An 11951-nucleotide genomic window follows, 5' to 3' on the forward strand; every position below is an offset into this window, starting at 1 on the left:
GAGCGGGATGCGGCAGGTAGAACGCAAGGAGAAAATTGAAGAAATTGGGCCAAAGGGAAAAGATGGGAACAACGTAAGAAGAGAATTGAAGGAAGGAGTGCAGAGGGACGAGACAGGTAGAACGTAAGGAGAGAAATAATGGAAGGCGGTCACAGGTATGGGTATACCGTGCATACTGTTATTTGCTTGGCAGCCTAAATGAATACGAAGCTCATTTACACCACGACCCGATTATTTGGTTTGCCAAAGTCATCTGTGATATCATATATAATCTTGTTGGATGTCAACATTGTCGTTTTTTTTTTCGTTGGCTAAATCTGCTGAATCACTTCAGTGCTGGAAATGAAAAAAACGTGGCAATGGATACCGATAGGTGGTTGTCCACTTTGTCCTGTGTGTAAAACTGATACTATTTGACGAAATCAGTACGGGTATTGAATCATGCAGACTAAATATTTTCTTCACAACTTTTTTTATGTAAATTATATGTTTTTAAAGTAACTTGACTAAGATGGGAACTTTGTTTATGCTCCCCTAAAATTGACAGCGTGATGCATCCTTCCACGTTGGGTGGGGTATCACTAAGGTTGTAGGTAAAGGATTTGGTCGACGGGTTGAAAAACAATAATAGTAACAACAGACTCCCAGTATTTTAATAGTCAGTAGTAGAAAATACACCATGTATACCGACTATTACAGAAGGACAGCAGATTTAATATTTGAAGATACACGTCATATGCAGCTTTTATGTTACTAGTAGTCATATTCACCAGAAACTTGATTCGCAGACACGCCTTCACATCGTGAATATTGCAAACAAATATGGGTGAATATTTTCCTTATCACACTACTCCATAATCAAACACGATAATTTGGACAAAACCTCTAAGCGGATGAACAAACAATCTCTCAGCCATTTGATGACGCTGCAGTACACGTACTTCCTTGTGCGCAGTGAAAGAAGGACAATGTTAGTCATGACGATATGATGTGATTTAGTATACATGTATATGCCTCTAAACCGGACGCTACCACCCAGTAGAGAGCCAACGTCCAATCAGTCATGGTGACACTTTTACTTTGGTTACTACCATTCATCTTGCCGGGTCGTCAAAGGTAAAAATTTTCAACCAGTTTCTTTCATATAAAGATACTCATGAAAGGTGAAAGGTTTGCTGCTAAGTGAGGAGATGTTGTAACTATGGTGTCGGTGGGTGTGACTATGTGACTTGTCAAGTCGCACAATGTAACGATTGACTATCAGATAATAAGTTTTGACATTGTAACGATTGTCTTACAAATAATGTCACGCAAGGTAAGGATTGTCTGACAGATAATAAGGTCACTCACCGCCAGATCACAGATTACAATTATTGTCTGAGTTTTAACAAGGTCACACATTGTAACTTTTTTCTGACATACTATCAGGTCACACATTGTAACCATTTTTCTGACAGATAAAACTGTCATCCATTGATCTTACACTGCATCTGGCTTACATTGTATTGACTGCCTGGCAGTTAATCAGGTCACACATTGCAACGACTGTCTAACAGGTAAAAACTTAAAGGTCAAACATTGCAACGACTGTCTGATAAATAATAGGGACTGTAAAACACCGTAACTATTGCCTATATTTGTCAGGTCTCACGAACTATGTGCACGGTTAAGCTTACAATAAGATGACAGTTTCGCCTATATACCTTACTTGTGTCAGCGCGACCAAGTACTCGTTACTCATTCCCTCTTGACTCGTGTCTGTGTATCCGTTTTCCCATCTTAGGCGAGTGAAATTTATGATTGACAGTGTTTGTTTAGTGGTATTTTCGTTGTACGGTTGGTTCAGTGTCCTACAGGTGCAACGGATAATCCCGTCTGGACACAACGGTATAACTGTATCATTGTAGAATATGTGCGAGCCATTTACCTGACATGCTCGGGAATGTGCTTGAGATATGGGTGGGATGTGGTAAGATGTGGTGAGAAAATGTGAATTTTTCTTGCATTCTGCTTCAAGTTTTACAGATTTCGTCTCAATTAACGATCCCTTGCACTTCAAACACACTCCAGGCCTCACCCCGCTTTCTCAATATATACATGAGACAGGACAACTGAAATGAATAAATTAGACTATGGCGAACGAGATCACATGGATGATGTTTTCACCAACATTCCATCAAAAACACAAATAGTCTTTACGTATTGTACGTATGACAGCAAGTTATCCCGGCCTTTTGTGTGACGATCAAAAACTGCTTTAACCACTCGGGCGCCCTGCTGACCCTTCACCTTCACTGACACTACGTATCTGACTCTAAATAATCCGACATGATTATCGTTTTTTTAATGGTATGTTTTACAATATTTTTGCATCTTGTTTTCCAGGACACTTTGGCGATATACCGTACCATATACATTCTGATTTCTGTCTGCCCTCAATGACCAGCTGCGATGGACAATGGATGATCGGATACTGGAGCTCCTGAAACAACGGTTGAAGTTGTGTCAATGTGAAACTAATTCCTGGTGTCCCCGAGTCCTCATATTGCTCAAATAAGACTTCAGTAAGGACTCATTGCGTCAGTGGTCTCAATAGAAATTGTGAGCAGGATGAACACTTCCACACTTTCGCCGACTGACAATGAAACTGATCCCCCGAGAAACATGAACAGAACCCTGGAGGACGTCAATGACGCTATGGCCATGACGTTGCTCCCAGTCATGCTGTACATAGGAGTGTTAATGATTGTTGGTTTCGTCGGCAACGTCATGGTAGTCTACGTCTTCATCTTCAAATTCAGACGTGGAACGCAAAATTTCCTAATAACCTGTTTAGCCGTGTTTGATCTAATCAGCTGTTTGATGGCAATGCCTACAGAGATTGTGGATGTCCGCTATTTCTACATGTTTGACTCTGAATTTGCATGTAAATTATTAACCTTCGTGACAACCTTCTGTGCAATGTGTTCAGTATTTACATTACTTGGCATCGCAATTGACCGATACATCAAAGTATGCCGCCCGTTAACAAACCAGGTAAAGGTGAAGCATGTAAGGATCTGGATTGTCATTGTTGTGTTTGTTGCACTTGGATTTTCATGGCCTTCTTTGATCATCTATGGAATAAGATCTGCAGATACAGATGAGCCACATATTACAGGCAGGGACTGTTCAACAGCTGACCAGATGATTGGCACACAGTATCCGCTGATATATAACATTGTGTTGGCAGCTGGTCTTCTCATCGCAACAACTGTGCTCTTGGTGCTATATGTGTTCATACTTAAAGCCATAAAGATTCACAGAAGCCATATGAAAGCACGTGCTTCTTTTGCATCTGATACGGTTGTTTCAACGATAGAAATGTCAAACAAAGGTATTTCGGAACCACACTATAGAACTGATGTTAAGAACAGCTTCAAGAATAGCGAGAGACGGAATAAGACGACTGTAATTGCATTCTTGGTGACGATTGTATTTGTGTTGAGCTTCCTTCCGCATCTTGCTCTCATGTGTACCCGAGCCATCATTAAAGACTTCGACCATGACTTAAGAGGATCGTCCCTTGTTGCATTCAACATATTCATTCGTTCCTACTTTGTCAATTCTGTGGCTAATCCTATAATATACGGCGTTCTGAACTATAAGTTCAGAGAAGAGTCTGTGTGGCTGTTTAGAACTGTTCTGTGCTGTAGACGACGGCGTGTTCAAATTACCCAAGAGCCTTCATTTACATCGTTTTCTTGATGGATATGTGCTTTACCTCCGTATGGATTCTAAAATGAGTATTGCGATGTTTTCATATTGGGGAGCGCTATCTAGCATCTCTAACTGAATAGACAGTTCAAATGTGAATGGATTAAAAAATTATTCATTTTCCTGTTGTACCGTTTTCTCGCAATTGTCATAAAAAATTCAAAGTACCGGTGTTCGTAGCTTGTTTCCATATTGTACATTCAGTCAGTATAGCAATGCGTTTGCGTAGAAAAATATATCATAGAGAATTCTGATTTGCATTTATGGCTGGTTATAAATACGGAATGTTACATACACATAAACATACAAACATGCCATATTACATGGCAGCCTAATGTTGAACAACTTGTAGAATGAGCGAGATACCAGAGAAAACCTGCGTACCCTGTTTAGAAAATATCATTTAAGGAATTGAGAGAGTAGCGCAATTAATGTTAAATTGTGATCCTACTGAGTTTATAGAGTTGAGGAAATATACCAATGTCGGTTCAAATTAATAACAAGTAATTTAGCCTAGAAGCCCCAACAGCCCAATGAAGACAATCACGTTATGTGTCTATGACAGTTTGTTTCAGTTTGTACCTTACAAAAGAAACACACGGGAACATGCATTCAACTAACGGTTAACTTATGTCCTGGCTTTCATACAGCTCCAACCTTTGTTATTTACGTTTAACATCAATTGAAGTACAACCGAGCATGTTGTTTCTACGAAAGTCTGAAAGAGGGTTACATTAACCTATAGGAATCTTCAAATATTAAAGGGGCGGTGGGGTAGCCTAGTGGTTAAAGCCTTCGCTCGTCACGCCGGAAACCCGGGTTCGATTCCCCACATGGGTACAATGTGTGAAGCCCATTTTCTGGTGTCCCCCGCCGTGACATTGCTGGAATATTGGTAAAAGCGTCGTAAAACTAAACTCACTCACTCACTCACTCACTCAAAGGCCTCCGTAAACCTTTCAACAAGCTTTATGGTGGATCTGTGGAAGACGTTTTCAATTTTGCGCATTAGTGACGAAATTATGTCTGAATAAAATGTGTTATTATTACATGCTGACCACTTGACGTGCCTTTATGTGTGTTTGTGACTTGTTCTCCCAGTTGGACAGGACTCCTGAACACCTGGTGTCATCATAATTTGATACTGATTCATGAACGCGTGCTCATCACACTGGTGGAAAAGATTCTGCTATAAACAGAAACTCCTTTTGGCAGGGACTTTGTCATACTAGGAAAATGTCTTGTTTCTAAGTTAAAATATTTTTCCGGAAATACTTCTTATCAAATTTTTGACGTAGATGGAAAATATAAAACGTTTAGCATTCCCATCCCCACCCCAATCCCCCACACCCCAAAAGGTCATATCTTTAACATGCTCAAAATAAGGAAAAACATGTTTGTTTTTTCATTTGACTATAGTGAATTCCTAGATTCAGCTTCCTTGTTAACAAAGTATAGTATGGATAGTAACTACGTATACTCCTTGTTGGCAGGAAGGTCTAAGACATTGTACTGCTTTATCACGTGTTAGGAGTGAGTGACGTTTCACACGAGGCAATTTAAAGTCACGTCGACAGTAACTGAGGCCTATGTGACGAACACATGCGGCTCAACCATGTAGAGAATCTCCACATATGATATACCATGACAGTATGAACGTCTTTTAAAGACCGCAGTCAGATATATTTCAGCTGCTTGGTATAGTCATACCCGTACTTTATATGTATCCTCGAACTGTGCTGGAATTATAGATTTACACAGGGCACAGAATGGGCACGACTCCAAGACTCACAAGAACCAATACTGGTGCTACGATACTACCATGAAATTCGAAGCTATTTCATCAATGACTTTGACGTTTACTGTGCTATTAATACTCCTTTTTTCCAGGAAGATGGATATTCGCGGTGCCTGACCTACTGATCAAGACCAAGTCGCCTCAGGCATACAAATGTAGTGACATCGAGGTAGTGGCTGTGGAGAGTTGACATTAAATTGAAAGCCATCACACTGTCGGTCTGTCTGTAGGACATGGGTTCAAGAAATGGCATCTGATAATGTTCCTATGCAACTTAATCAATCATTAGTCTTAGAATGGAGACTCCGTTTTCCTTACCGGTCTCCTAATCCCACACCTGTACTGAATATTGGGGAATTGGGTGTTGAGCAATTGTGTCCCCGTCTAGAGGGTTGGACGGTTGGGTAGAAAAGTGGTTAAAGCGTTCGCTCGCCAAGCGATTCCCAACCTGGGTGCTGTGCGTGAAACCCGTTTCTGGTGCTCTCGATCGCTATATTGCTGGAATATTGCCAAATGCGACGCAAAAGCTAACCCGTTCACAACAGACTTGGTTGAATGACACAACACAACCGCTGTATGAAAGCAGTGAGCATGAATGTGGAGTTGACAAGCTGTGCACTTACAGAACCTAGGATTTCAAACGATGAGAACATGTATTATTACCCTTAAGATAACTTGGAAGAATTTTCCTGGGTTATAGCCCTTGCATATGGAACGGTACTCTAGGTTTCGAAGGTTGTCCATCGATCTATTCCAGCGTCCTACATCTTCCTACTTTTTAAACCGACAAGACTTATGTCCCTCCGAATGTCGACCGATAACGTTCGTCTGCCATCACAGCAAAACGATTTGCGTCCAATTCCGCGGCAGAAATAGAAGACAATAACTCTGTTAACTCTGGGATTTGCTACAATTTGGCACCCAGAAGTCTCAAGGGTAAGATATTAGTTTCACGACCATTTGCCAGGTGAGCAGCTAGTGGGATAACATACCGAGTAGTCATGTTGGTTCCACTCCACTTTATTAGAATCACACGCTCTCAGAGCGGGCACCGTATATAAGCAACCGAAGAGACAGTGACTTGTGACAGCGGTGACTGTAATAATAATAATGTAAGATGTTTATGTTTTGAAAAGCACTAGCATCCAGTAATTAAAACTGACCACACTTTTATGAATTTAGTGATGCCATCTTAATCACCATGACTTATGCTTATGTGTGTAAGGATGTTTTCAAGTAGGTGGCATTTGGTGCGAAACTGGGGTTGATGTGTTTTGCTTACTGTGCTTGGGAAATGAGCATGAATTGGCCTGAAATTGTGTTTTATTGTATTTTAAACGCATGGCTGTTCCCAGGTGTACACTGAATAGCTGTTGAGAACGTGGATGATTTTTTGTTTTTTAGAAAAATATAAGGTTACTATAGAAGTCTATGGGAAAACATTTGGTGTCGTGTTACCTGTAACTAATAATCAGCCACGCCAAAGGGAGACGACTCTTCATTAACGCCAGCAGACTCCTTAAATTAGGCTGCATAAGAAAATTAAATGTTTCTTGGGTACATCTTTTTCAAAAGCGACGAGGACGGTAGGGCTTTTAAAGAACTGTTTGATAGAAAAAGGATTGACGAGGGAGTTACACATTTTTGTTCTCTCAGAAATAGAACAATGAAAGTTTAGCACGTGTTAATGAGTTGTAGATTCAGTCACACTCATTCTTATAGTGGACAAATGGATGATTGGGACGCGGCAAAGTCAAAAAGTATTTTTTAAAAAATGGCAATAAAAGATTGTAAAATAACAAAAATAACTGTAAAAGTGACGCACGGGTGCCCGAGAAACATTTGACCTATATTTTCAGCCTTACGCAAACAAATCACACTGACATTGATGGCTTCATAGAGCTACACGAGTACAACAAAACACAAATGCAAATAAAGAATTTTACAATTTAATAGACAAGTCGAAAATACGGAAGTACAAACATAATGATAAAGCAGAGTGTTTCACAAATACTTGAAACTGTTTCCTTTTCTGAACTTGATGATCACTACTTTAATAATGACAGCGTAACATTTATTCAATCAAAGAGAGTAATATTTCCTGTTTTAATCCTATTTATCACTTAGAAAATGATAATATAATCAAATTATGCTGACCAAATGACGACCAAGTCCAGAGCTGGAAACCGATTCTTACCCCTGTCAAGCTGAAACTATATACATGCAAGTTTTACAAGTTTTTCATGGAAAAAATATACAGGTTATTGAAAGTCTATATCATCCATTTCATTGTCCTCTCTACGGGTTAAATCTACATCGGTTCTAGACGTCATCTTGTCTCTCTCACTCAGCAACATTGATGTGTCCTTCAATGATCATTAAGCAACATTCCCCGGCCATGATCCCGTGTTTATACCCATACTGGAAATAACAGGAACTGACCCGAACTCCTAGCACTACCGAGTTCACCAGCATCCCATGTCATGGATTGTCCGGAGTCGGGTACAGTCTGAGTAGTCCAGATCTTCATGGAACCTGATGAAAGAGTGACGACATACTCCGAAACGTTGTGTTCCTCATAATAATGAAGCTGACGTCCACAAAAAATCTCGTCATGAGTAATCCAGTTAATTGTCTTGTGTACAACTCAGTCCGTCATTGTGTCATTTTCCGACCCCAAATTACACAACTGATCTGAAGAGCTCTGTACAGATGTAGCGACAATGTCTAACTTAATGCCATGCTAGATTTCTTGATGTCCTCGAGTTTAGCAGGCAGGGCCAGTATATCGAGAACACATGGTCACCTGCACTTTCAGAAATTGTTCCAAGGCATTAATTTCGTTTAATGACAATGGGTCCGATGCTGTGTATCGCCACGTGGCTTATCACCTGGTCCTGGATTAGACGCCACACCTGCACAAAACGATAACATCAAAATCAAGTTGGTGTTTTCTTGCTGTTGGAGATCAGTGAAGATCCGGGGTAGAATAGGTCTTCAGCATCATATGCTTCCCACAAACGGCCGGGATCAGGTGATGTGGCTCGCTGACTTGGTTACACATGTCACCGGTTTCCAATTGAGTAGATGCTCATGCTGTTTATCACTGGACTTTCTGGTCCAGACTCGATTGTTTTCAGACCGAGTCCATATAGTTGGAATATTGTTTAGTGCGGCGTAAAACTAAAGTCACTCACGCCGTGGTGCTGGGGGTGCTAATGGTACACAGTATGTTCCAGGTCCACCACTGAACACTGTGGAAAACATCCCACCTTCATACGAAACTGATCCAGACATATTTTCACTGTGCTACAATGTAGTTATAAGTTCATCGTGCTAGAGATTATTCAGGCTGATACATTACACACGAAGCTATTTCAGCAGCTATTTCCACAATACTGCCATCAATGCTGCAACATTTGACTTTCATAAACTTTGATCCTTTTTACAAGAAACTATAGACATTTACACATGGCACTCAACAATGTATATGGTATCTGAGTACATTTTGACCCATGTTTTACATTTTATTCCGCATTGTCAGGAAACGAAAAAGACAAAATGGAAAACAAACAGTTTCTTATACTTCCTGCCCCATTCAGCAAATGGCAAACATTTATGATTTCAGGATACAAAACTGATATAATATCTATGGCGAAACATATTAATAACAAACCTGGACTTGAGAGAAGAAACAATGTTAGAATGCTGGTCTCCTTTTCATCAATATGAAAAGCTTGTACGTGCAATCACCTCAATAAAAAGGAGCTTATTTTGATTTTAATTTGAAGTTATTTTTTCACACGCAAGTCTCATTTCATACCTGAAGGCAGTGTTGCAGAAACCGTAGACTAGAGGGTTCAAAGCGCATTGAATGTAAAACGATTGCAAAACAATGTAATACAACCATGTAACCGATTCTTGGAATGTCGTCATTGTACTTGGAGCGAATAAAGCAATGAACATCAAACAGATAATGGGAAGATAGGCAACAAAAGAGGCCAGACTCACACAGACCATTGTTAAAGTCACTTTTAGAAGGGTTCCTGGATGATCATGGGTATTCCTTGTTGGGGACTGATTCATGGTTGTTTTGGAATGATCGATCGAACCTGAGACTACGCTTGTCGTAGTCATATTATCATCGTCATCTATCCGCGTATCAGTTATGGAAGCATGTTCCGCCGACGCATTGGCGATATTAGCATTTTGACTGTGGGAAAGAGTTTTATTTGTCATCACATCAATATGGTCATATATCTTCCGCCAAATGAGGCAATAGAGCACAACGAGAGTTAGGAACACACCTATATCCAGTACAATCCAACCAGTAAGGCTTATTTTAGAAATAGTGCCAATATGATACACATGAAGATTGGCCAGAGCACACTGGGTAGCGTTGATAATGGTATTGTTCTTACCATTGACTGGGAATATATGTGCTCCAAAAATAATAGTAGCGGGGGATGATAAAACCAGAGCTAGCAAGCAACTGACAACTATAACGACTCTAGCCTTTCGTACAGTCATGCGATTTTCGAAGGGCTGGCATATCTTCTTGTATCTTTCCACGGCAATGGCAAGAAGCATGAACATTGATGTCATGAAACTGAAGTCGTGGAGCATATGAAACGCTTTACATAATTCAAGAAACTCCCCAGAGCTGTACAAGTACCTCATGTTGACAATGGCTATTGGAAGATCAAAAACACAAATGAACAAATCAAAAAACGACGTAGTCAAAATGAAACATCTCAGAGGACTGGGCTTGAATCGTTTCAAGTATACAAAACAAACTGTACAGTTTCCAATGAAACCTGTAACCATTATCAAGGATAGAAATACAATTGTAGGCAGCGCACTGTTCAAATGTGTGTCATTGTAGAGGTAAAGGAGATCTGTATCTGTCTCAGCCATGTCGTTGAGGATGATGTTCCTTTATTTGGACCTGTAAGAGATAGATATACACATGGACAAAGGTATCGTCGCACGTCATAGTTCTCAAATTATCAGTATGTTGTTACTAAAGATACCAACAATGCATACAAAGACAAGTAAACCATTCCTAAACGCCCGACCCGCGAAGGTCCTAGAGTAGAATAGGCCTTCAGCAACACATGCTTGCCATAAAAGGCCACTATAGTCGTCGAAAGAGTCGACTAACGAGATCGGGTGGTCAGGCCCGCTGACTTCTTTGACACATATCATCGGTTCCCAGTTGCGCAAATCGATGCTCACGCTGCTGATCAGTGGACTTTCTCGGTTATTTCCAGACAGCCTCCATATAGCTGGACCGTTGCCGAAAGCGGTGTAAAACTTAACTCACTCAGTCACTCACTCATAAACGCACACTATTTTAGTAGTTAAAATAGTGACTCATTATCAGTTGGCCTTGGTTTCGTCGCTTTAGTGAAAGAATGTTTAGTGAGAGAATAGACATTCACCAACTGTAAATGATATCTCTTACTCTCCTTCTCACTGATGTCGGGCATTGCGTTCATTGCTGAGGCACTGCTTTTCATTTGTGATGGGTTATCTTTCTGGCGTTTACTGGGTCTCATAATGTCCGAAATAAGGTGGAGAAAACACCCTTCATTGGATGATATCTTAAATACTGCTACTGAGCACGTCTGGTGCCCTCAACAACCGATGCCAGTCCTAGGAACCGATCAGTTAGTGGATGAGTTTTACACGGCCTTCAGCAATATTCCATCAGTATCACGGCGGGGATACCAGAAATGAGCTTCATATATTTTGTACCCATGAAGGCACTCGAACCCGGATCTACACAAAACATAAAAACGAAACATACTCACAGGGCACACACTGTGGTTGTTTGTTGGTATGGAGATTGAAAGACCCCCCATAAGAATGACATTTGTTATTTGCTTCATATCTATAAAAAAGTAATCTGATGATACTCATCTGTTTCCTTGCAAGGAGGAAACAGCAAATAACACCACGAACCATTTAATTCTTCCTGCTACATACTCCCCATATAGCAACAAAGCATACATACGCGGGTTGGCTGAAAAGTTCTAAGCCTCACTGTGAAAAAAAGTTACAAAGTCCACGTTTGTAATTTATTTTTTTACATAGTCCTCTTCCAAGTTCACACACTTTTGCCAGCGATGCTGCAAGGCCCGAATCCCGGTCAGGAAGAAATCTTCTTCAGCTACCCTAAAAAATCAGTCACAGCGGACGTCAGTCATAGCGGACGTCATCATTACTTGCAAAATGGCGACCGGCGAGTTCCTTTTTCATTTTGGGGAACAGGTGGAAGTCAGAAGGAGCCAAATCAGGTGAATAAGGAGGATGGTCATTGAGTTCAAAGCCACAATCGCGGATTGTTGACATGGCCACCACCGATTTGTGAACAGGCGCATTGTGTTGGTGG

General features: G+C 40.6%; 2 protein-coding genes across 2 annotated transcripts; one reads left to right on the top strand and one right to left on the bottom strand.

The window, feature by feature from the left end:
- Nucleotides 1-2509: 2509 nt before the first annotated feature.
- LOC137277885 (orexin receptor type 2-like) lies at nt 2510-3925 on the top strand. Its single transcript, XM_067809872.1, has one exon. The coding sequence runs from the start codon at nt 2611-2613 to the stop codon at nt 3745-3747; it is 1137 nt and encodes a 378-aa protein (XP_067665973.1). The 5' UTR covers nt 2510-2610; the 3' UTR covers nt 3748-3925.
- A 5409-nt stretch (nt 3926-9334) lies between these two features.
- Nucleotides 9335-10471, bottom strand: LOC137278842 (pyrokinin-1 receptor-like). Its single transcript, XM_067811350.1, has one exon. It carries the CDS (start codon nt 10469-10471, stop codon nt 9335-9337), a length of 1137 nt encoding a protein of 378 aa, XP_067667451.1.
- Between the last annotated feature and the right edge of the window lie 1480 nt (nt 10472-11951).

This window comes from Haliotis asinina, chromosome 3, assembly GCF_037392515.1.
Source record: "Haliotis asinina isolate JCU_RB_2024 chromosome 3, JCU_Hal_asi_v2, whole genome shotgun sequence".
Classification (NCBI taxonomy): Eukaryota; Metazoa; Mollusca; class Gastropoda; order Lepetellida; family Haliotidae; genus Haliotis; species Haliotis asinina.

Excerpts from the sequence above, each read along its gene's own strand:
- LOC137277885 (XM_067809872.1), top strand. The coding sequence starts at position 2,611 with ATGAACACTTCCACACTTTCGCCGACTGACAATGAAACTGATCCCCCG.
- LOC137278842 (XM_067811350.1), bottom strand. The coding sequence starts at position 10,471 with ATGGCTGAGACAGATACAGATCTCCTTTACCTCTACAATGACACACAT.